At 46.1% G+C, this 26282-nt stretch overlaps 1 protein-coding gene across 37 annotated transcripts in view; it reads right to left on the bottom strand.

Moving 5' to 3' along the window:
- The window catches only part of Cacna1c (calcium voltage-gated channel subunit alpha1 C), a 551969-nt gene that overhangs the window by 44705 nt on the left and 480982 nt on the right, over nt 1–26282 (bottom strand). For 9 of the 37 annotated variants that reach the window (XM_013110334.3, XM_040739165.1, XM_040739170.1 and 6 more), the window contains 5 exons: nt 25280–25438; nt 24579–24689; nt 10970–11053; nt 10314–10397; nt 2074–2106 (listed from right to left, as the gene is read on the bottom strand). In XM_013110334.3, coding sequence (XP_012965788.1) covers nt 2074–2106; nt 10314–10397; nt 10970–11053; nt 24579–24689; nt 25280–25438 — 471 coding nt within the window. The remainder of the gene's footprint in view (nt 1–2073; nt 2107–10313; nt 10398–10969; nt 11054–24578; nt 24690–25279; nt 25439–26282) is intronic. The other 28 variants (XM_013110327.3, XM_021224774.2, XM_021224766.2 and 25 more) reach the window with 7 other exon arrangements.

Consider the following 26282-nt stretch of genomic DNA (forward strand, 5'->3'; position numbering starts at 1 on the left):
ACAGAGGCAGCATTGAGGTAGGGAGGCTGAAGTGGGGTTAGAATTCTTGGGCTGCTGGGAATCTGTGGCCAAAGGTTCACCACTGGCTACTTGGTTGGGAGGAGCCTAAGAGTGTGAACACACACCTAGCCAGGTCTCTGGGGCAGGAATGTCTCTTTTTGTCCCCATACCTGAGCACAAAAAAAAACCAAACCAAAACCAAAAAACAACAAGACCAAAAACCAAAAAGCCCAACTATACCCTTGGCCCTCCTGCTCATGTGAGCAACTGGCTGTGTTCCAAAGTTCCAAGAGCTGCTGGGAGCTCTTCCACCTTCCCCAAAGCTAGTGCAGCCTACCCAGCCCTGCTGGCAGCAGCACCAGGAGAGAAAGGACCCTAGAACTTCCTGTTATGGCTCCCATCCCAGGACCCCTTGAAGGAGGGGTCTTCTGTTGCTTGATCTCCTGTTCCTGCCCTTCAACTTGTCCTCTTGCTATGCTTGGCAGTGTTTCTAGCTCAGGCCCTCTCTGACAGCACCATGCCAGTCTGTACCCTGGAATATTCCTTAGAGCTAAAGTTCTGGGGCTCCATTCAGTTCTTTCTCTATGGCCTCTGTACCATTCCTGAAGGTGGGATGGCTTTATCTCAGTTCTATCAGGAAGGGTGCTTGTAATGAACTTTATGAATATGCAAGGGGCAACAGGCTGGGGCGATGAGACATTCAATCACCATGCCAACGACCACCTCCCAATCGAGGCAGGATAGTTTGGGGCAGATTTTCTAGATCAGCCCCACCCTCCATACTGGGAGGGCTCTGAAGAAAGCAAGCCAAGAGAGTTTTGGTTTTCAGACCCTCCAGATTGGACAAGAGTCAAAACATTTCTTATATTTTAAAATTGGAGCTACTCCAATTGCTTTAAGGTTCTTAGCCTTGCCAGGCAATGGACAGATTCATAGGTACCAGGACCTCCTAAGGCCTGCAATGCTGGCTGCTGGTCCTACCCAGGAAGACTTTGGCTCCCTTAGTGTCAGCTTCTGTTTGCCTCCTCTAAGTTCTATTTTCTGTCCTTAGAGGAAGGTTTGCTCCCCAGAGGATCGTACAGGGAGCTCAGAGCTTCTTACTACCTGCCAGGCCTACCATGTTTAAGCAAGGAGAAAAATACCCACAACAAAACAAAACAAACACAACAGAACAAGCTTAAGTGGGGGACTTCCACTGTGGGTGTCAAGCATTTGTGAAGCTGGGACATCTAGGTTTGATGAATTAAAAAAAATAAAACAAAAATTTCCTAGGCAGCCTTTTGGCCAGCATGGGCCGCTATGGGGATCACAACTACATCTCTATCTTTCAGGGCCTTGGGGGAATCATTAGCCTGGTTTGAAAGGGGGAAGCCATTGCAAGGAGCTTAGAGGTCATACGGGAAGGCACGTCTACCACTCAAACAAAAGAAACATACACTCTTCCATCAGGAGTGGTCCAGTTGGTTTGCTTTTCTGCTTCCCACATATTACAGAAAAGTGGTTCTAGTGCAAATATAATGGACTTGAGGAACCAGGAAAGATGTGGTTACAGGCTTAGGGCTACAGTAGAGAGACTATCGGGCTACCCCTGTGCCACAGAAAACGCCAGCTTGTGCCTCTCATACAGCCTTCCACACTTAGCCAGGAGAAGCTGGTAGTTACAGAGCTGATTAGAACTGCCTTCCCTTCTAGCTGGACCTCACCTCCACTTTTGTCTTTCCCCTGGCGCCCTAATCACAGTTCTCAAAAGTATCCTTCACAAATTCCTACATTAGATGAAACACAAAGTCCTTGGGACGTTTAACAGGAAGTAGCATGGGTCCAGTTCTCTCCCAGTACATCACGGTGACTCACCACCCAAAGGAAGCTCGGGGAAGTAGAGGAACACCACTGTACACACACCCTTGCACAGCTCGCGTGAGCACAGGCAGGTAAGGCACACAATGGACATGGTGGCCACATGCAATGGGAGCTGGGCTGGGCTCCCAGGGCTCTGGAAGTTGGGGTGAATAAGAAGTGGTGGCTAGAGGGGGCCACGGAAGCTGGGAATGTGGTCTGGAGGGTTGTTCTTACCATAGAGGGAGAGCATTGAGTATGTTCAGCTGGCTTTAAAGAAAGGCAGACAGAGATAAGCTGTAATGAGTCTCCAACGAAGAGCCTGGTATTCTAGGTCTTGGCTAACAGAGGAACAACACAGTGGTAGGAGAGGGCATAAGGAAACAAGTGAAAGAAATACACAAGTGTGGGCCTGGCAGGGTGAGGGACACCAGTGAGAACATGGGCTCTGTGTCGGTAGGCCACATGGCCAACAAGGACCCACAAAATTCTCCTGTCCTATTCAGTGACCGCCTCTGGCTATGAGTGAAATAACTCAGCCCTGACACAGAGGAGGAAATGAGCTCAGTTTCTGTTTATTTTGTGTTTTCAGTTAGTCTGTTTCAAGCTAACCTTCTAGGACTTCCACTTTCTACACTCTAGCCTTCTTTATGAAGTGCTGGGCCAAGGGACAAACCCTGGTTTGAGAGTGTGCCAATCATTGTCCACTCATACACAGTTTTTTTTTTTTTACGAGACAGGGTTTCTCTGTATTGTTTTAGAGGCTGTCGGTCCAGCCTGGCCTCGAACTCACAGAGATCCGCCTGCCTCTGCCTCCCGAGTGCTGGGATTAAAGGCGTGCGCCGCCACCGTCCGGCCACTCATACACAGTTAAACAAAACATCTCCAGGCTGACAGCCCCTCAGCTTAGAGAAAGCTGAATTCTGGTTATGACTAAAGAAGATGCAAGGAGGTAGCCCGCGACCTCTCCAGAAGGAGCTTTCTCTAAAAGACCAAGCTCAGGATGGACATGGGCTTGCTTAGAGCTCAGATTAGCGAAGCGGGGCCCCTTGGCCATTGATGTGGGAGTAGGTTGAACTGCTTTTTAATCCTGAAGGCCTTGTACACAATTTCGGATGTAATCATAGTGTCCCAAGAAGTTGTTTTCCAGGGTTAGACTGCTGAACTTGTTTGGGGACAAGAGCTCACAGGAACACCTCAGACCTCTCATCTCCCAGTTTCCCTAGTAATTTTCCCAGCACTGGCTCTGGCATACAGCAGTCACATCTGACTGATCTCACCCATTGGTGTTGTAGCCTGGCCTACACCATCTACTTTCAGATGTTGCCCCTGTGTTTGTTTTTAAGGTGCAAACAAGGAAACATGTAATGGGACTTTTGAAGGAAAGAACTGTTCATAATTAGATATTTTCTTGAAGTCTGAAAATAACTTCTTGGTAACATAGTTCTAAACAATTAATTTTAAAAAATTTCCCACAGAGAGTTGGTTTTGATGGTTTTGGGGGATGGTAGAGAGAGTGAGTCAGGGAGGGGGATGGAAGGGTGTTCTCCAGTCATTTATAGAACTCATTCTATGTTTGTGAAAATTGCCAGCTGCCCAGACAGTCTACATGGCTAGAGGGGATGGGTCAGTAGGATTGGCTACTGGGTTGATAGGAAACACATAAACAGATAGACGGACGGACGGGGACACACACACACACACACACTCTCTCTCTCTCTCTCTCTCTCTCTCTCTCTCTCTCACACACACACACACACAGAGGATTTTAAAGATTCACTGGCCATGGTCATCTTCCCCCCTGATGCTATTTTACTTGGCCTTTTGTTGGTTGGATTAAGATATCATCTACTTAAGTTATATTTTACTTCAAAATTTAGGCCTAGGTCTGATTTCTTCTCTGGTATTTTATTGTTTTAGTACCATTCTCTAGCTTGACATGCCTTAGGTGGTGTTTTCACAGCAGAAGACAAAATTTCAGGGCAGCTTGGGGATGAGGGCTCTCTGAGATCTTGTGTCCTAGGCTCCCCAGCCCAGGTGATGACAACTTTGCAAAAAAGGCTGAGAAACTCTGGGGTAACTTTTTCTTGAGTCTTAAAGCCCTACTACCCAGAAGGCTGCTGTTTGGCTGCAGTTTTGTCTTCTTAGCATCTCCCACACACCGTGCTTACATGGTCTCAGAAATAATCATTCACAACAGAGTCAGGCCGCAATCATGGAGTAGGTTCTGTGTGGGAGGAAGCCTAGGCAGGCCAGATGCTGATCCCTAGACAACCTCATGGGATCATCTGGGTCTTCAGTATCTTTCTAGCTGCAAGGTGTGCTACATAGCAGGCCTGGAACCACTGACACTGGATGCCCATGATGCCCCAAGCTAAGCAGTTTAAGCCTATGGTCATGTCTGTCTTGTTTGCTACTTTGTGAATTTCTCCTATTTGTAGGGGTGGACACATAGTAGGCAGCAGTTTCCATGGCCAGACTTTTCTCCATTGTAGGAAGGAACTGGAGGCAGTGAGGGAGCTGACAGGCTTCATCAGGGAACCAGTGAGTTGTGTCTGTGGGTCTGTGCTTGCAAGGAGTCGAGGGGGAAAGACAGAACCAAGGATGGCAGTGAGGGAGACCTGGAGCGAGTACCACGGCCCATCCTTTCCTGAAACTAACCCCAGCCTCTGTGTCCTCCTCCTGTTTTCTCTCTTTGTCTCTTGTCCCTGTTGATCTCCCACGCAATGCTCTGTGTGAGCTTTTCAGTAGTATCCAGCATCCCTTGGCTAAGCATCAACACAGGGAAGCTGGTAAGCAGGTCTGTATAGGTCAGTTGCAGAAAGTACCAGATGAGGGAGGGTCCTTGAGCAGCAGAAGCCACAACCCCCTACTTTCAGTGATGCTGTGCTGACTGATGACATCTCAATATGTGGCTGTAGCTCTGTGGGAGTGTAAACGTTGATTGATAGGGATGGCTTGAATCACAAATTTGTCACCAGTTATCTGTAAGACTTTGGAAGACTGCTTGCCTTGCCTAGATTTCATGTGTGCAAGGGTGCAAGGCGGGGGGGGGGGGTTTCCTGAGGTCTTCATTAAATCATGAGTCATGTAGTTGTCCTGATGACTGACATGGTCAAGGATTAGATCTTATGTTACCCCTTTTTCCTTTTCCTCCTAATCAGTCAATGTCACAGAAAATGACATCAATCCTTAGTTTATTTTCCTGTTCTGGCCATTTCTGTGGTCCAACATATCAGCCTAGTAACTCCTCCATATTTCTTCCCCTTAACTTCCCTAGGATCCCCCAAGGGTTGGAGTTCTTTCCCCAATACTATCCCAGTGGCTGCAGCTCTCTCTGGTGTAGTCTTTCTTGCCCCTGCCTCTGTATAGTCCCCACACAAGCCACACCGGAGTCCAGTAGGGCTGAGGACCCTGAGGACCTGGAAGCCCTTGGAAAGAAACAACCTCACCAGACTGTAATTACAGAGGCCAGGAATTACAAGAGACTCTCTGCCTTCCCCATCCAACTCCCACCACATTCAAATAAATTGAGGCCTAGGGACCTGGGCTAATTGCCCTAAGGCACCTGGTTCCTGGTGCCAAGGCTGGAAACATAATCATGGCTTCCTACTATACAATTTGAAAATAGCTCTTCACATCCATAATGAGAGAAATGAGGTCTTCTGGCACTTTTTGTTGTTCAAAATCCTTTCATAGGCATCATGAAAAAGTGCTTGGGAAGGCTGTTGGTCACACCCCCAAACTGATTCCCATTTGGGAGATCAGGGAGCACTCTGGGAGGGGGGTGCTATCAGAACTTCCATGGACAACCATGGAACAGTTCTAGAAAGTATGATTTCATACCCCAGGACTGGAGAAAATACAAGGCTCCACCAGAGTGGAGTAACACCACAGGTCTCACAAAGGAAGAACAGCGCAGATTTAGGCAAGGTGATGAGCTAGGGAGAAGGGCAGAAGCCTGGGTCGGAGACAGTGTTACAAGACAGAGTGGGGACTCAGAGTGCTACTTGTGCATAGACTATGCCACTGTTGGGGGGGTGCCATTCCGAATCTCCAGAGTTCAAAGCTGAGGAGAAAAAGGAATATAAATACAAAGTGGCTCTGAACATAAATGTCCCCACCTGTTCATGCCTGGAGCCCCTGACCAGCCCTCTTTGAACCTCCTTTCTAGAATGCAAACCCATGAATGTAGAGCCTTTTTGGACACAGATATATCCCAGGTGGCCAAAGAAGTGCCTAGCCATAGAAAGAGACTATGAGCATACAGAGTTGAGTGGATACTGACCCTTAGAATTGATGAAAAGTACATTTCCTGGGAGGGAAGGGCATTCAGCTGGGGAAATCAAGAAGGAAAGGTAGATGGATTTAAATATGTAAAATACTTGTAAGGACTTTAGTCTGTGAGAGGACAATAGCCAGCCATGTCCCAGAGGAGCCTGAGGTGATGGATTGATGGGGAAGTCCTGTGTATATGTCAATAAAGCACTGTTGGCCAACAGGGAAGCAAGATAGGTGGGACTAGCCGCTGACAAGAAAAAGACTTCTCTCTCTACAACTCTACAATGGGTTACAGGTGAAAAGTCATCTTGGACAGCTTCTGGATATGCTTGTGATGCTCCTGTGTCCCTAGAGAAATATGGGAAGGACTGGGGTGTAGCGGCATCTTGCTTTGCCAGTGCACTTGCGGTGGTGGACATATCCTAGAGGTATGGCTTCAAATGTGCAGACATGACTCCTTATAAGAAGAAGGAGGGGCTGGCTCACCCTCTTGGGTTGTTATCAGAGCATCAGAAGGGCAGACACTGAATCTTCATGGGATATTTCAGTCAGTAAGCAATGTATGTTTTTGAGAATTACAGATTATAGTTACCCATGCTTCTTATACCTAATGATGTTAGTCAGTTTCTCTGTGTACTCAGAGATGTAGCCAACATAGATATTTGATCTTCAAACACTTCAAAGACCTACAGAATATGACATTCAAATGTTTTAATAATTTAGGACTCGGTTAACAGACACAATTGCTCCTAACAGCACTGAGATAGTCCCTAGAGTATGATGGGCACTGATGGCACTCCATTCAGAGTTAATTTTCTTCTTGGCAATACTGACCTTTTGGACAAAGGACTGCCCCTGCTTCAACCACTGACATTGGACATGCTGTCCTAACTGAGCAAGCAGGAGATAATCATAGAGACTGCTGAACCTTGCCAAGTCAGGATAGGACAGTCTCTCAAATTTTTCTGCTTCTGAGATGGTCTGTCAGATACTCTAGCCCTCAGTCAAAGTTGGTTGCCCCGACATTACTGTGAGAACTTGGGTGACCGTCCAGGCAGCCAGCTGTTTCTGTCATTTCTTGCACCTTTAGGAAGTCGCACGCTTGTACTTCCTGCTCACCCTAGTAATGTTATTTTCCTTCTCAGGTCTTTGATGAGGTTGAAGACTAGATATTCACAGATAATATCTTCTCATCTTAGCTAGATCAAATTAGACACAAGACTTAAACTTTCTAGAATAGGACAGCTATCAGAGTAATCTCTTATATGCCATTACCCTGGGACTGGACATCTAGTATGTGTTTGTTGCTTAATGCTGCTCTTGCTGGTTGTAGTCTAAATTTGTGTATGTTTATACCTGTCTTTCCCCTTGACTATACTTGATATTTGTTATCATTGCATATAATTTTTATATCAGGCTTTAAAGTCTCTTACTTAGACAAAAGGGGAAATGTAGTGGCATCTTGCTTTGCCAGTCAACTTGTGGTGGCCACATCCTAGAGGCATGGCTCAGGTGTGCAGACATGGCCCCTTATAAGGAAGAGGAGAGGCTGGATCACTCTCTTGGGTTGTGGTCAGAGCATTGGAAGTGCAGAGACTGCATCTTCAGGAACAGGAAGATTGTGGTGGTTATTTACTAATATTTGTGTAAATGCTTCCCTTATAAATAACTGTTTATCATTTATCTTGGGTCTTGTGGACTCATTTAAACCCCACCTTCACTGGAGAAGGTGTTAGGGAAGCAGGATTTCCTGAATTTTCTCATGGGATTCTAAGAAAATCCTAACACTGGCCTTGCAGCTGCTCATTACCTAAAGGCAGAGGAACACAAGCATGGTATTCTTATCATGCAGTTATCCTACTGGCTGCTGTCGGATACATGGCTATCTGGCAATACATGTGCCACAGGCCTGCCAAGTCTCTGGTTGTGTGACTGTTAATGTCTTGCACTTTCTATGATGGATGTACCTGCTGGCCACCTCCAGGAATCTCATTAATAGATCTGGAAAAGGGGGCACTCTTGGTGTGTGTGGGCTTGGTATGGGCATACCAAGAAGATGGTCTAGTTAGAGGCAGGTGTTTTGATGGGATTTGCTTGGATGCTTTCAGTTTTACTTCATAGACCTTTACAGTTGACAAAGGGCTTTTAAATCGGTGCTTTTATGTGAGCAAACATCTATACACACATATATTTTATATAGGGAACTGTATATTTGCTTTGTCTTTATTTTCACTGAAAACAGAAATAGAGATGTTATAGCAGGATGAGAGCTGGCTTTTGCTAGTAGTACAAGAACCCCAGAGGAACTTCTGGGGCTACAATGGGTCTTCTACCATCATGGGAAGCAGGCAGCCATCCTTCCCTGTGTTTTCCTACTGCAGATATCTGCATTGTTTTCTGTACCAGTCTTAACTACTGTCTAAGTACAGATGGCAAAGTCCATGCCTCAGTCTTTCTTTTAACTGCTCTCCCTGCAGGACCCTCAAACCAGCAGAGTACATGATATATGTGCTAAATGTAGAGTGTGGCCTTTAAGTTCTGAGACTTAAATAACAACAGGAATATAACTTAGGGTTCACACAGACTGCATGTTGGGAGTCTACTCAGAAAGGAAGCTAGCAGCAGTTGTGGAAGACTGATTTTGTTTGTAATTATCTAAGGGTTTACTGGAAGGAGTCAAGCCTGTACATGCATGTACACACACACACACACACACACACACACACACAGACACACACACATACACTGAGACAAAGACAAACTCTTAGAGACAGAGGGGCAATTGAGGCTGGAGCTATAGGATAAGCAAGGGGGACAAAGGAAGGGACATATGTAGAATGTAAGCTCCTCCTTCTTAAGCACAGTGGCTACACAGAGGAGAATCAAACTGGTGAATGAACATGTCAGTTCAACGTCTTGGGGATGGGCCAGGCTGCATGGAGGTAGTGGGATGTGTGGAGGACAGCAAGAGAATTCCAAACATCTAAGATCATGTCCCAGAATCAGGTGCTCTGTGCTGTTATTCAATGGTTCTATCCGTCAAAGGTTTATGCAAACATTATCAAGTCTCTTATTTATGGAAAAATAATGACAGAAACTAAACAATACATGTTAAGGACTAACAGCAAGAAGACTTGCTTATAGATAAAGAGAGGATACTCAAACATGCCAGGTAACAAGAAGACATGTGTGAGAACTGTATAGAAGGAGGCAGCTCTGGGAAGGAGAGGGCAAAGGGCTGTGGCTATGGGGCCTGCCTGAGGCCAGTGAGCCAGGGGCAGGTTATGAAAGGTGAGGGGAGGGAGAGCAGGCAGGTGCACAGTTCACTCTCTATGATGAGTTTATATGGATATGAGGCTCTTACATGGATCCTGTTTCCATGGCAATGGAAAGACAAAACCCACCCAGAAAGCTCTTAGTAAATCACCCAGCCACCAGGCTCTTTACTGTTCCCAGAGATGGAGAACAAGTAAATCCCAAACACCATCAGTATTTCTCTCCCTCAAAGTGTCTGGCATGGGATACTTATGTTTAGTCAAAGTAGATAGAGTTTGTTCAATGTGAAGGCAATCAAGTAGTTCCTGGGACAGGATAAGCCATGGCTGACAATGAAGGCAAATTCTTAGCCTCAACTCTGGGTGTTTTGCTTTGAGGGCTTGCCTTTTTAGGATGTTATGGGGATGGAAAACCAACAGGAGGAGAGGCAGTATTTGGAGGTGAAGTTTTGGGCTAGGGAAGGTTTGAGTCCCAGCTCCAGCAGTTGTCCAGAACTTGTGAAGAACCCTTCATTTTCTCACTCCATAATTCACACAGCTGCACCCTCCTATACAGTGTGAGTCATGCCAGGCTGATTATAAAGGGAGAGAGAAAAAGATGCAGCAACCAACCAACACTTAAAAGGAAGTCTTAGTGCGTTCCAAAGATTAAAAAAAATTAAAAAGAAATCTCCAAACAAAGCAATAGGAAAAAATAATTTGGACCAATTTAAATAAATTTTAAAAAATGAAATAAAAGTAAGGAGGTGGGACAGCACAGAAAATAAAAATGAAAGACAAAAATAAAGCCACAGAAAATAAAAATGAAAGACAAAAATAAAGCCACAGAAAATAAAAATGAAAGACAAAAATAAAGCAGGGAGAAACAAATGGATGTTAGAGCAGGCAGGGTCAGCTGGGTCACAGACACCATGTACTTACGTGTACCTCGGTGATTGCTATATCAACAATGCTACCCACAACAATCAAGGCATCAAATGTATTCCATGCATCACAGAAATAGTGCTGCATGGGGCAGAAAAGCCAGGAAAGAGAGAAGGGGACAAACCAACAAAAGAGGAGAAAACAAAACAAAGGGAGGGAAATGAAAAAAAAAAACGAGGCATGAAAGAAAGGAGAGAAGAGAAAAAAATGAGAAAAGAAAGAGGTTACGTGGGTATATTAGATACTCTTACCACTCTATAGTTCTGGCAGCTCAAACCTGGGCAACCTGGTTTTCGCAGGATCGAGAGGCCTGACAAAAGCTAGGTTAGTTCCGAGGTGGGTGGGCGACAGCCACCCGGAAGGCAGCCAGTGTTGGCCCAACCAATGTGCAGCCTGTCCCCTCTGCTCAGCTCTGCGCCCTTGGGCCCAGCGTAGCCAGGACAAGTGGGAAAAAAAGGAGAACAGATTTCTGCTTTTTTTCCCCTACATGACGACGGCAGGTTCAATAAAAAGCATGACTGGAGGTGGGTAAAACCAGAAATTAAAAAAAAAACATAAAAAGAGGTAAACAAAGAGTGAGAGAGAGAGAGGAGTAGAGGAGGCAGAAGAGGTGGAAGGACTAGGGTTCCTGGGGAGGGCAGAGCGATACTCACATTAGTCTCACTGAGAATGACATCAATTATGCTCCCAATCACGATGAGGAAGTCAAAAACATTCCAGGGATCACTAAAGTAACCCTACATGAGGGAGGGGCAGGCAGGATGGGGATTAAAAAGGAATATTAGACAGACAAGAACAGAGCAACATCACCATTAGAATCACTGTCCAGGCACCTGAGTGTTGCTGTTGGGAGTTCCAAATGTCAGTGTCTGCCAGGAGCCTGATTGGGTATGAGCAGCAGAGAGACATTCAGTTCAGCCCTCCTGTCCTGCCTTTCATGGGACACATGGTCTGCATTCTCTCTACCTCCTCCACAGGGGACCCTTCCCCTTCCTCAGGGCAGAAGTGGCCATGGGCATAGGGACAAGTGGTGTAGGGTGTGGCTGGATCTACTGTCTATGTGTCATCTCCTCTAGTATACAGCAAATAGGGTATAGTAAACGACCTGTACCCTTAGCCCCCTCTCTAGAAGGACCTATCAGGAGGGATGGAAGTCAGTGGCTGATGTCTTTTGGTTGACAGGGCTGTAATGCAAGCTCAGAGACAACCAAAGGACCAAATCACTCTAACAGTGTCCAGAGTGAGCTGGACCCTGTATAGATGGAATGGGGTTTAGCCTCTTTTCTGCACTGGACATGCCCATCTGTCTCAGGGCAAGTTTGCCTTGTAAAAACTTTCCTAATGGAATTGAAGTGTCTCCTGGTCTAGGAGGGCTCTTTAGAGAGTACCCTCGGGGTGTCTCTTAAGTACCATCCCAGGCTCCTTGACATAAAGTCTCAGTAAAATGAAAATGCTTCCAAAAGTGATGGACATTATCAAGGACTTAAGGACTTCCCTGGGCTGGTGGAGGTGGGATTGGCTGGTGGGTGGGGCTACTGCCTTTTTTAAAAGAGAATAAAGGTAGGAGAGCCTTGTGGATGAAAGTTAGGCTCAGAAGGGAAAGACCAGGTTCCCAACTTTACTACTGTAACCTGTATATGGTTTCATTGTCTTTCTACTTACAAAATGGAAGAAATGAGCCACCATTGAAGGCTTTTTGAAGGATATGGACAACTGTGTGGCCAGGTATCCAGAATGCCCAGAGGGCTGGAGAGACTCCTGGGTGGGCAGCCGCCTTACAAACAGCAAGTGGCATTCTCAGGTCTTGATTATTGTCTCTGTAGGAGTGTGACAGCTTAAAGGACCATGTCCCCAAGACCATACAGAGCATAGAGCCACAGCCTAGGAAACCCCAATAACAGGACAGCTGTGTGCCCCTTAGTGGAATGTAGAGGACGTAGGACCAAGGAGACCTGTTTTCTTAAAAAAATGACATTTGCTCCATTTTTTCCAGGGAATACTCTCCAAAGGAGACAGATTAACATTGCCCATGTTTGCTGGGCAAAGCCACTGCTCCCATGCCCGGGGCTCTCTGGAGACGAATGTCTGAGGTTGGCAAGAGGCTTTGGAAGCAGGAAGAGTATGCAGGGAGCTTCCCAGCTCTCTTCTCGCAAAGGCTGCCACTCTCTTTTGCATTTTTTTTTACTCACAAGAGCTGAGCCTCTGTTCTTCCATCCTCCCTGCTCTACCCAGTTCCCTATATTGCCTGGCTTCCCAGATGTCTCCTTCCACAGTAAACTACAAGACGGGCTGGCCTAAGGCTATTATTCTTAGAAGAGGTCAGGCTCCAAGGAAAAGGGACTCTATGTTCCCAGGCATTTCTGCCCAAAGAAAACCTCTGCTGCCCCAGGAGGCTTTGGGCAGCCAGACTGGGGCGGAGGCTGTCCAGGTCACAGGTCAGATGAGGGTCAGCCTGTGCCAGGGCTCTCTTGCTGGCTTCCTGGAGCAACGCCCTGACTATCTCAGTCGGGGACTTCTCTCTACCAGTTAAGTCACACACTCTAAGCAGGAAATAACCAGTGCACTCCTAGGTTCTTATACACCACTCAGGGTTGGAAGGGGACAGTGGTTTCGGGGAAGGGAGGGTAGGAGTGAATCTCTCAAATGAATCCTAAATATGTGTATGCTTAAAAACTAGATCTTGAAAAATGCTGGAGGCCGTCTCTAAATGTGAGTTGTTTGTCTGGGAACAGAGCTATTTCAGAAGAAATATTGAAGAGAAGTCAAAGAAGAGAAGGGAGAGAAACCGGGCCCAAAGGGACACTGTGGGATGCTCAGCACCAACCTAGAAAACGTGTCAAGCAAGCGTTATTGGGGCATAGAACAGGAGGAGAGAGGAGGGCAGGAGTTGCAGTTTTCACACAAGGCAGTAGAGCTGGAGTCTCCCCGTCCACCAAAGACCTGAAACAAATGGGTGAGTCGGCCATGTCTGCAATACCTCTGAGTGGGGAGAGAGGAGAGGTTAGAAAGCGAAGAGTGGGCTACATGGTGAAGAGCAGATACACAGTTAACCTGCAAGAGCAGATATACACACAGTTAACCTGCTGGTAGGCACCAGGGGAAAGGGCTGAGACTCAAAGGGACTCTGTCAGCCTCCAGCTGTACATCTCTGCTTGCCCCTTCTCTTCGATGTATTTTTTTGTACAGAAAGAAAGAAATGTCTGTCAGTTGTCACCCTCTCCCAGCCATAGCTGCTTATCAGTGGACTGGCTAGGCCTGTGGGGATTAATCACATCTAGTTGCCTGTTCCAGGCTGTGTTGCTGGGGCTTTTGCTTAGTTTCTATGTCCTCTAGGAAATTACCTTGTGGAAACCATTGGGTGCAGAAACCAATTAGTTCCCTTGTTGCCAAAGGCTCTGGTGGAATGCAGAGGTGTCAGCAGGAGGGTGGAGAGTCCCTAGCAGAGGCAGCTTTTCACCATGACCTATAGACCCACATTCCCACCCCTCTGTCCTTTGGCCCATTAGTCCCCTCACTGGACCCCAAGGATGGCTTCAGAGCCAGCTCCCAGGTCTCCACCCCCTTGGTTGGTTTCTTCTTCCCACTATTTCGAGAACCATGGCCTCCCACTTGCCCCACACCGATCCAGAAACAATGCCCATACTCAGTTTGGTAGTAAATAGGTTGTCAAAGGAAACACCTGGCCAAGTCCTTCTATGAGGGGCCTGGAAGAACATTTCATCTATATGCTCTGGTGTGTACGAGTCAAGTGTTTTCTTTCATATTCACACACATATGCACATGTTTACTTCTCCCACTGTTCATTTTTCCATGTGTAATTGAGGCTTGGGGATGTAACAGAGAGGAAGACGGGGACTGTTACAAACATTTTCTTTTATAAAATCCATTTGACCAGGACCAGCTGTCACTTGCCACCATTTTTTTTTCTGGTTAGTGGGTTCCCTATAGTTAGAACATCAGGGCCAGAGAGCACTGTGTTGGCTCTCTTAGAAGTGGCAAACCAAACCTCTGAGTGCCCAACTCCTCAGAGCCAGGGAAGGTGGTGGATACAGAAAATATGGTGCTTATACAACTAGAAGACTTCTCTTGCTACCTACAACATCCTACATACTGAGTGGTTTCACCTTTCAAATTACCTGCATCTTGGAAGGAAGTCAGAATAGGGGCCTCCCCTCTGGCCTAGCTGGGGAAGGTCGGTATGGCCCCTGGGGCCAGAGTCTGATTATCATCACTACTTAACCTCCTTCCTCTGGGAGAAGTTGCTGAGTAATGGACAGCTAATTGGCATTTGCTTCACCAAATCATTTTCAGGAAGGAAAAATGACTATAAAAGCTTCATGCTATACATTTCACATGCACAAAGATTTTGGATTTTCTTCTCTTTTGGATTAGCTGTATCTCTATTTATCAATGCCAGGGGAGACCTAACATTTTGACAGAGGCAGTAGTAGTAACATTATGATCTCTGGAGATAGTTGGTTTAAATTCTGTTCTGCCACTTTCTAACTAGGTAACTGTGTATGTCAGTTTCCTCTTATCATGATAAAATGTATGTGGGAATCAGTAAGAGAGAAAGTTGATTTTGGCTTATGGTTTTAGTTAACAAGGTATTGTTTCTGCTGCTTTGGGTCTCTAGTGTGGTAGCTCATGGTGGTATAATAGATCTGTTCATTCCATGGCAGTTGTGGAGGTTTGAAAGAAAAGGATCCCCAGAGGGAATGGCGCTATTTGGAGGCGTGTCTTTGTTGGTGTAGGAGTGTGTCACTGTGAAGCTGGGCTTTGAAGTCTCACATATGCTCAAGCTTCACTCAGTGTGATACCAGACTACTTCCTGTTGCCTGCAAGATGGAGGACTTTTAGCTACTTCTTCAGCACCATGTCTGCCTGCACACAACCATGTCCCACCATGATGATAATGGACAAACCTCTGAACTATAAGTGAGCCACCCCAATGGAATGTTATCCTTTAAGAGTTGTCACAGTCATGGTGTTTCTTCACAGCAATAGAAACCCTAAGACATTGGTCAAGCAAAGGAAAACAGAAAGTGTTTCTATACTTCAAAGACACTCCTTCAAGGACCTACCTTCCACCAAGTACCTACTTCTAAATGTCCAACTGTATCTCAATAGAGTCAAGATACAAACTATAGCATTAAGAGTGAGCAAATAGCTTAAACTTTCTGTGCCTGTTTTCCTGTGTAAAAAATGGGACTGACCATAGTGTTAAGGTGAGGTTTAAAGATACCACATATACACAATACTTAGACTTGTGCCTAAACTGGAGGGAGATCTAAATTCGTATTAGTGATGGTCATCATAAGCTAGAGTCAATCTGCCCACCTCATTGTTAAGCAGCATCTACAAGCTCAGGTTTCTTGTGGGACTGAGAAAAGGGAAAATCAAAACCAGGCACTGAGAAGCAAAGCATGTAGAAGAGGAGGAAAGAAGCTGAAGGTTCTTGGACTTGCCAAGGCCCTTTCTGCTAGTCTTGAGATGCTCTTGAGTGCAAGCAGGCTGGCACTGTTGGCACTGTGACAGTGTGCAACTTGTCATGGCTTAATTTTTATTAGACTCGAGTTCACTGTTAAGTTCTTAAAAAGCAACTATTCAAACCAGTGGAGACATGGCCTTCCTTGGGCTAGAAGGTTGGGGGAGAAGAGTGCTGTGCTGGGTAGGGGTGGGCTTCCATCTCTGACCTAGAGAGTAAGATCATTGCAGAAGAAGTTGTCGTACACACCTTTGCAGAATTCTGGATTCTGTTTCTCTTCTAGCCAGACCAGAAGCTTCCTCTGTCAGGAGCACAAATCTCACACCAGGTGATGTTATGTAGGAAGCCACAAAAGCTCTGTACATACTTCATTGGTATGCCAGGGTTATGTTACTCATTCTTAGGAATTTTAAGGTAAAAACTATGTCCTTGCTATTCTTTGTTATTTTAGTCTTTTATGTTCCTTCCTGCCCACCCTCATCATTTATCTTATATGGGTCTGGCAAAGCCAAGGCAGGAAGCAAAGAGGAAGCCACACCTTCCTGGTACCTGCCATGGAAGGTGATTTGGGGGCACTGACCCAGGACTGCTCTCTTCCAGGCCACTAAAGCCCAGGGGAGCTTTGGGAGACCTGAGCTGAGACTAGAAGTGAGACTGTTGACACAGAGAGGTGAAAAGTTAAAAAAAGAAACTACAAAATAATCCTCAAACAAAAACAGAGAGGGGACGACTCAATGCCATGAAATGGAAATGGCAAACACTCTCAGGAATTACAGAAATAATGTGAAAAGCAAGAGACTGGCTTTTGTGAGTGCAAAAGGTCACTCAGGGTGGGAAAAGGGAGACTGTGCAGGATGGGGAGATATAGAACACAGATGGTAGGAAACGGGGATACTGAGAACAGGGAAAGGGAAAAAAGAAAGGAGGAAAAAGGAAGAGGAAGGGGAGGGAGAGGCTGGGAGTAGGCCTGGGTGTGAAGTACCCAAAGTACAGAACTCCGGATTGACCACACAATTCTGACAGGGGAAAGACACATTAGTCAACATGAAACCAGTGGGAGTGGCCAAACCCTCTGTGCAGAGCAGGGGCTAAAGTGAGAGGGACCAAAGGTGGCCTATACCCAGTCTAGGGCATGGGGTCCCACATGAGTGCAGACTCCTGGTTTGGGGGAGCAAATGTCTGAAGAAAGATGTCAGGCATGAGGTTGAGGGGTGCAGGCTGAGTTGGTGTGGAGGGGACAGGCATGATGGAAGGCTGAACCTAGTTCCTGGAAGGAATGATTTTTCTGGGTCCTGGGCTGTGGAGCTGAGAGGTAGCAAACTAGATGAACTGAGGGGAGGTGCTGAACCCAGCCAGAAATGGCAGTGACTGTGGCAAAGCCTCATTGTGTCTGTGAAGAGATGATATTATGGAATATCATGGAATCAATGGTTAACTGACACCAAGCAGAGATAATACAAATCGTATTACATTAGGGTGCCACTTAGATATAACTAATCATGGAGATTAGTGGCGTCTAGTGGCAAAGGCATAACAGAGCACACAGCTGCTCATGGCCTTCAGCCTGAGAGGCCGTGAGGATTTCAGCTTTCCTGTCAGGCTTATTCTGCGGCCTGCTAATTCAGAAGCTCTGGACAGCTTCCCACAGAAAGCTGGTTACTGGAGGCCAATGGGCAAGAGCAGGCCAGGGTTGGGACCTTGTCCTGAAGCTGTCCTCCCTGGGATGGTGATGTGCTATTCCCAGGATGGCTGGAGGAATACAGACCTGGGAATGTGTGCTTTATACAGACACCTTCTGCTCTGGAGTTCCACTGGAACAAATTGAAGGCATTTACTCATTTATCTCATCAACATGCAATGAGGGCTACCAGGAGCATGGAAGTGTGCAAGGCTGGATCTAGTCATGGTCCTAAATTCAACTTCCAAAGCTAGTGACCTGCTCCCTGAAGCAGATAGAATTGGGACTATGAACTAAGTTCCTTTTGGGGTCTCAGGAGCTTTTTCTGCCTTAGTTGAGCCTAGGTATACTGGATGATGCCATAGTTGCTTCTCCCTGGACATACCACGATAAATGAACAGATTTATGCAAAAGACTCCTCTCTTAGGGTGCTGGGGGCTGTATCCCTGGAACCAGCCATGGCAAACAGCTTCAGGCTTGAGACCACACAGCCCCACAGTCCACAGATAAGACGACCCGGCAGCAATGGGAGTGATGTAACGAACAAGAGTAGGCTGCCTATTCCGAGAGGGAGGGGAGGAGCGTGGTCCTGCTGCAGTCTAAACAGTGTGATGGCACAGGCTCTGGGGTAGCTTTCAAAACCTGGCCAAGACACGCTCCTTCCTGCTTAACACCCTTCCCCACTCCCCAGCCCCACCTACCATCCACTGGCCCCAGACCCTGTGTCTGCCTGATTTCGCAGGTATGATTCAACAGAGGTCATTTGACTTAGCCACCTGTATCACCTGTGTAATAAGACACAAATGAAATGGTGGGCCGCTTTCACTCTCACTCTGGACAGCTGTGAGCAAGCTGTCCAGCCTCTGTGGCTCAGCTTGTAATTACAAGTGCACATGACTCTGTGGGGTGCGTGAAGCTTGTGCGATGCTATGCTCGGGAAGTACCTGCAAGGTCTGGTTCTGAGGAAGTGCTCAGTGCCCACTTTGCTGCCATTATCACCTCACTTCCTGGTGGCTCCAGCTTCAGAGAGCGCCCTTCCTGCCCAGGAGAATATGGTAGTCTGTGGCCACCCAGTTAGGTTTTGTGTGGGCTGACTTCATGCCTCAGCACCTCCCAGGCTTGGGAATCCCTCTATTCCTGCCTTCAGTTTCTTTTCCAGTGGCAGGATCGGAGACAGGGAACCACAGTGTACTTTCCCACTGGGCTTTTACGCACTGTGAATACTTTTCTACATTAAATAATTAAATGTAATAGCTAATACTTCCCTTCCCACACTAAGGCTTTATGTAAGTCATATAATTACTTTTTATCATTCATGGTAAAAGCACCATGCAGGAAAGAAACCTGTCACAATGTTGCAACAATATGCAAATCTCTGGGTACAAGAGCTGTGGCGAGGAGGTTCCTCCAGAGGAGGCCATTTGTGCCTGTCTGCTGGGCACTGTGCACATCAGGTGTCCGTGGGCACACCATAAATAAACAATAATCAGGGGAATGCCTTCTTACCAATCAGCTGCTAAAAAGCAGGCAGGGCTGGCTGTGCACCCACAGGTCCCTGGGCTCGCCTAATGAGGCCAGGAGGAGTGGAAGGGGTGGTGGTATGTCATACCCAGTGCCCCCTCCTCCACTTTTATATTTCTATTCCTTCAAGTGACATGTGTGGCGAGTCTGTAGGCCCATTGGCTCCACTGACAGTGAAAAACACTGTGATTTTTAGTAACTGGGTGAACAGATTTCAGCTAAATTCAGTTAAGAGGCTGAATGAAATCCTATCTTGCTCTTTGTCCCACTCATTGGCCTCCAGGGGGCACTGTGGAACTGGGTAGAGTTACCGAGTGGGTCCTGGAAGCCAAGCCAGCTTTTTGGATTTAGTGGGTGGGAACAGGGACACCAAATATCCTGCTGTTACTAGTGATGTAGCCACAGGACTTCTGAGAGGCAAGTGTGTAGGAATTCTGCACAAATAAAAGTGGCATGTTGTAACTTCAGTTTTTACTCCAGTGTCCCAAACCTTTGCTCTTCTGTTGTCTTTAACTTTTGAGGAGAATGAATCTTTTACCATACACAACCTTTTCACTTACATGACGGCTAAGAGATTGCGCCTTTTCGACATTTTTATGTATAGGTGTGAATGTTTGTCAATTAAAAAGACATTACAGAATATTTATCATGAAATGGGGCTTGTAGGTCTAGAAAGGTTCCAAGACCTAACTTTCCATACAAGTTTCCTTCTTTCTTTCCTTCCTTCCTTCCTTCCTTCCTTCCTTCCTTCCTTCCTTCCTTCCTTCCTTCCTTCTTTCTTTCTTTCTTTCTTTCTTTCTTTCTTTCTTTCTTTCTTTCTTTCTTTCTTTTTGATGTTTCAAGACAGGGTTTCTCCGTGTAGCTTTGTAGACCAGGCTGGCCACGAACTCACAGAGATCCGCCTCTGCCTCCCAAGTGCTGGGATCAAAGGCGTGAGCCACCATTGCCAAGCTTCCATACAAGTTTTAAGGGGAAATATTTTTACTTACTCCTGAAGTTATTTAAATTGTATTTTCTAGATCAATGTGACTTTGAAGGAATACAGCCCTCTGCACCACTCACAGAGGGGGACTAGTACATCTAGGGTCCCACCCTGCTCCCCTGGATAAGCAGGGCAGCCGCAGGCTCTCCATTCATCCTCCCTGTCTTCTCTGCAGCTGGCTTCACTTACACAGCCTGTTAGCCTGAGAGACAGTGGTTCATCCTGATCCCTTGTTTTGGCCATCCCAGCTCTTAGCCTCTAGACCCCTTCCTTCTCCCCAGTGCCTCACCTGTTTGTGAGCTCAGCATCCCCATTCTGGGATGAGGAGGCCTCAGGACAGCTCTCTTGGAACTTCTACTTAGGCAGGCCATATGTAGTACTGACTCCTAAAATAGATCTCTTGCCCAGACTGCCTGTTCCAGATTTTAACAGCTTTTGAAACCCAATACATCTCCAGATCCCCTTCAGGCTGGCTTCTCTCTACTCTCCTAAATTTCAGTGAACTGTATCACCAGTCCATTCCCTGAGGGACAGGCTAGGGCACTCTGAGCCATCTTTCATTCTTTGACTTCATTCTCACAGATGATTCACCATCAGATGACATCAGCACAGTGTTGACACCACTCTGTACTGCTGAGCTTCCAGCGGGCTCTGGCAGACAACTCATGCTCCAAGCTCTCACCAGGCTATTCCTCACTAAGCAACCAACACACCAGTCCCAGAGCCCCCTACTCAGTGCCTTGGGGCTTCCCAGAAGAAAACAGCCCCTACAGGGATGCCTAAGTCATGGAGAGTAAAACGAGTTTCAGTCTTACTGGGAACTCTATGAAGCAGAGAGGTTAAATACTCCCGTTAGGGACACACTTTACCCCTGATGCTCTAAACCTATTGTTCTGGGAGGAGTGTGCAGCCCCAGACTCATCAACTCTCCATTTTGTTGTTCTTGCCAAACCTTTGTCAAGAGCAAAGCCCAGGCATTTAAGTGGGTTCTCAGTCCCCTTGCTAGGAGTGGGATGTCTGTGGCTACACCGCCCTTCAGCAGGCCCTGTGCTGCCCTCCACTGCCAGATCAGAGCTGTCAACATGAGCTCCGAGGCTCATCCCAACAACTCCCTGGAGTCTGCTGTGCAGGTCCCTCACTTCTGCCTCTCTTGCTGGTGTAGGGCTCAGTAGGAATTTTAATTGGGCTTGTGCTTAGTCTATGGATCAAGTTGAGAAGAAATAATGTTTTAGCAGTGAGTCTTTTCCAGTCTGAGAGTTTATCTCTTCAGTTATCAGCTTCTCTTTAATCCTTGCTATAAAATCTTAGTTTTCTTTTTGGTATATGTATTTTTAGATACTGGACATTTTTCAGCACCTATTATAAAAGTTTTCTTAATTTTTCTTTAACTATTGACATATTTCAGGTCATGATAGAAACACAATCTATCATATAATTAAACAGCTATTTAGTTACCCTTTGAACATTCCAACCAAACCTTTCCCCCAACTTGCATCTGCATATTCATGCAGAACTAAGGGTCATCCAAGTTTCTTTAGCCTGTTTTCCCTATATCTAAGGACAGAATTCCTTTGGCATTCACCTATCCTTTTCTGTAGATCACCTCTGCTTTCTCCAGGTTGCTTAAGAAACAGAAGGTCTTTAAACATTTTTATATTAATATATCATATTTCTATGAATTTTTGTATGAACAAAGTACGGATTTAGGGAGTTGAGCAGTTGGATTCAGGCAGAGATTTTCTTGAGTAAACTTATTCTACATTGAGTAGTGAAGAAAACAGGCATGAATGAAAAGCTCACAAGCATCAATCACTGTAGAGACAATGGAGGAAAGAAACAGTGCCAAACTGATAGATCAGCCCATCAATCAATCAGATATGGCAAGGAAAACTAAATCAGGGATACCTCCAGATGATGTAGCCCTGACTATGGTTATGCCAATGCTGTGGTTTGGATGTTAAGTATCCAAAGGACCATATGTTAAAAGCTTGGTCCTCAGAGTGGTGCTATTGGGGGAAGGAGGAACTTTCAGAAAATGGAGTCTAGTGGAAGGAAGGAAGGAGAAAAGGAAGGGAGGGGAAGGGAAAGGAAGGGAAGGGAAGTCAATGAGTGTCTGCTTTTTGAGGATTGTAGGATTCTAGCTTGCACATTTGCTCTGATTCCTGATTACAATGTGACTGAACTGCTCCCATACACAACCCTGTTGCGATGTGCCACTACCTACTATCCTCTCTGGAATGTGTTGATGGAAGCATCTTGCACTCAAATCTTCAAAACTACGTTAGTTGCTGCAGGCATTTTATAATTATAATGCCAGAATGGCTAACACATCCACCCTTTACATTCTTGCTAACTGTTCTTTCACAGGGAACTCAGACCACACATGAGGAACTGGTGAAAATGAAAGTCCAGAGTTATTGGTATTGTAGGACTGTTAGAAGCTACTCCACTGTTCTTGAGCAAATGCTAGGTAGATATTTCTACCAGAATTATGAGGGTTTTTTCCTGTTATTCTGCCTGAAAAATTCAAGGGCACATTTTCTAGTCTGTTTATCAGTGAAGAATACAGTTAATGAGGATGTAGAAGGGCCAGTCTCCCCTTCGTCTTCTTCTCAATTTAACTAGTCAACTGCCTTTGGCCACCCACATTAATAGTCTTCATTCTTCTATTGTCAGGTGTCCCTTTTGAGAAATTAATAGAAGAGATCCCCTTGCCATCCTCTGAAGCCAAAGACTGACTCTTACTATGTGAGATGATCCTCTTCTATACCTAGGAAAACTTTCTCATATTTTACCCTGTCTTCTCATTACAGAAAACCAGGCATTGAAGAAAATAGGAAACCCTTTATGGTTTAGGTCATCCCAGTTGGTTATGACTTATGAATAAGTTTGTTTTTCATCTGTAGGATATACCAAAAAGGTGTTTCAGTTAAAGGTTCCAGAAGACCTTGGGCTTCATAGGGCACATGGCTTAATGCTAAAGATACAGGGGTCAGAAAGTTCATGGCAGGCTCTTGGATGGCCTCAGACACCAGGAACCTGGCTAAGTCCACTGTAGGGTGATTGAAGACTAAACATTTAAGCCATATGTTTCAAGAGCTGAGGTGAAAGTGATGACAGCTTCATGAGAAGTTGAAAACTGAGGGTGAAGCCCAGCAATCCTGCTCTCCTGGCTGGGCTCAGGATGCTGTGAGTGATGCTTTTGTATTCTAAGGCACCGGGAATAGGGCAACATGTGGGTGGCAATGTTTGTGGGCCCCAGAGAAGGTGGCCACAATAACTTGGTAGTCTTTTTTAGGCCAAGACACCAATTATCCCTTAATGGGTCTGAACTTGGAAAGAAATATGACAAAGTACATACTTCCTTCTTGGAGGTAGGGAAACACCAATATTATGGTTGCATCAAATGAGGCTCATTAGGAGTCTTAGTAGTCAAGATCCCTAGGTGTCCTGTGGTTGAAAAGAAGAAGCAGTATTTGTGAATACCATATGTATTTTCTTTAAGTGACTCAAAGGTTGTCTCTGCTCTTTCTGAAAAGTATCCAGCAGAGCTCTTGTCAAAGACCCACCCTTGTGAACAGCTCCATGTGACAGAACACACCAGCTCCTTCTCTTAATAATTGTGTAGTTGGTTCTGGGTATGTTGTCAAAATTTAAACATGATATAGTTGGAGACTTGTCTTTCTGTCCTGATTTTTTTCTTGACTCCTGCTGTTCTGTGTTATACCTGTTAAAACTGGTGGGGTAGGGAGCTTGGAAAATTGGTTAATGTTTCAAATCTCTAGACGTGATTCTCCAGATATGTCCTTTTTCCCTCTATCCAAGGCATGTTAGGGCAGACACAGTAGTTACTGAGCTGTTGTTACAGCTGCCCTCTAAAGTAGCTGCCAGTCATGGGCCAGTGAATATCAGATATTCTGGCTTTCGGTGAAGGTCAAGGACTACAGGCACTACTTCTACTAGCCTGCTCTGGTGTCACCGGGGACAATGGGCAGGGCTGGTAGGAAGAATGACAAGCAGTCAGCTTTTCCAGCCCCACCTCATTCAGACAGTGCTAGCCACTTCTATTTTGTGATGAGGTGCTGTTTGCAAGAAGTGACAAGAAAATCCACAGGCAGCTGATCTTCCTGTGCTGGAAGACAAAGGGAGCAATGGCAATGTCTCTGAGCATGCGTCCATGGCATGGACTGCTGGGCCCTGAGCGAACGTAGCCCAGCCTGAACTTCTCACAATCACTTGAAATGGGAGAGGGGCATTATCAGGGACCTTCCTAGATCTGGGGGGCTGGGCCAGGAGAAGTTTGGCTTGCCAGGTTTAAGGAATGGGAGGGGAAGGGTTGTGGCTTAGCTCATGGAAAGACCACAGCTCAGCTCATGGAGAAATCTACTTTCTGTTCATCCCAGTCATGGACAAGACTACAAGGTAAGGTTATGTTTCAAGGAGTTGGCCTGGTTCACATATTGGCCAGTGTAGCTTTTAGAGAACTCTTCAGAGAAGGGATGACCCGTGACTGGTAAGTTCTCCCTTCACGTCCCTCGTCCCACAGACACACCCACTCCCATCCCATCGGACAGCTTGTTCTCAGAGACCTACCTTGGGTTTGAAGGCAATGAGTTTCAGGATCATCTCCACCGTGAAGAGGCCAGTGAAAAGCATGTTAAGTATATTCATGGCAATTTTGAAGAGGCAGCTCTGGCCATAATGCTAAGTGGAGGAAGGAGAAGACCACGAACATGAGACTGAAGTCCTGGCTCTCTGTCACCTCTGTCCAACTCTCTCAGATGCCCCCATGTCTAGAGAGCTCTCCCTTGAGCCATCCTCAGAAGGCTGCCCACTATGCCTTGGGCAGGCAGGTGGACTCTGGAGATCCTGCAAGCTCTTAACTTTCTTACCATCTCTGATAACTGGGGTGGCAGAGATCTGAGTTTGGGATGATTGGGCGTGATAAATTCTGGATGTTTCTGGTACTTGAGAGCCCTGGCACAAACTGACTGCCTTGTAGGTAAGGGTGTTGAATCCACCTCCACACCCCATGCCTTATAGTGATGACTTCAGGCTTATTCTATCCATTCTCTACATCCTCTATTCTGTTATAAATCCAGGGCCCCAGGGATTCTTCCATAAGGTTTCAGAGGAACCCCATTCCTGAGAAGGGATACTTGTCTTTCTCTCACTCTCTGTCTCTCTGACTTTCCAAGCTGCAGGCAGGTGACCACTTGACCTGGCCTTGCGGCTCCTTCTACTACATCCTTCCCCAGCATTTCCCCTAGAGTAGCACCCAGCCATAGACTGACCTGCATGGCCAGGCAGATGGTGTTGAGCAGGATAAGGACGAACATCAGATACTCGAAGTAGGTAGAGTTGACCACGTACCACACTTTATACTGGTGCTGGTTCTTGGGGATGTACCTTCGTAAGGGTCGGGCCTTGAGGGCATATTCCACACATTGTCTCTGGAAGGAAAGAAGGAGCAGTGAAGGCTCATGGAGGAAGAGTGGGGATGACGAAATGTGCATGAGACAATAAAAGGTAGGATGCATGTGAAACGACAAGCTGTGTTCTCTGGCTCTACTCACAGATGTGCATTTAATGTTGCATGCTTTTGATTTTTCTGGCATCCCTATCAAGGACAGAGGCTCAAGGACAGAGGCCCCTTCCATCAAATCTCATTCAGATTGCAAGCAATGAGCTCAGCTCCTTTTCTCCAACTGGTAATGAGTGGTGCATTGCTCAGCAAGTGCTTGGCACCTGATAAATACTGATTGGCTCATAGCTCTCATTAGTTATACCCTACACCAGATTCTTTATGAGACATCTCTTGCCTAATTTGTTTTTTTCTATCCTAAATCCTTCTTCCTTATTGTCGAGTATCTACAAGATCAGATGACAAAGAACTATCAAGAAAGGAACTCTTGTTCTAACTAGAGTCTTGGGAATACAGAAATGTCAGACAGTCTCTACGCACAGCACCCAAATCTCTAAATCAGGAAGCAGAAAGCCAGTCCAGCCTGCTTGACCCTTGGCTTAGTCCCCAAGCCTTGCCGACCTGACCTCCTGCTTTTACATCATTACTACAATTACTGCTGTTAGGTCAGGTTCTCCACATGCCTCATCTGCATCTCCCAGTTGGCTTCCCTCCTTGTCTTTCTTTCAACACGAAGTCTACACAGTAGCCCGAATGTTGAATGTAAATGCTGATGTTTGCCCAGGGTCCAGCTTTCCTGCCATACATATAGCTGGGCATACTGGGCTGTGTCCTTGTGAGGTGGCTTCATTTAGAGCATGTTTCCACCGGGA

This window comes from Mesocricetus auratus, unplaced genomic scaffold (genome assembly GCF_017639785.1).
Source record: "Mesocricetus auratus isolate SY011 unplaced genomic scaffold, BCM_Maur_2.0 Super-Scaffold_100676, whole genome shotgun sequence".
NCBI classification, from domain to species: Eukaryota; Metazoa; Chordata; class Mammalia; order Rodentia; family Cricetidae; genus Mesocricetus; species Mesocricetus auratus.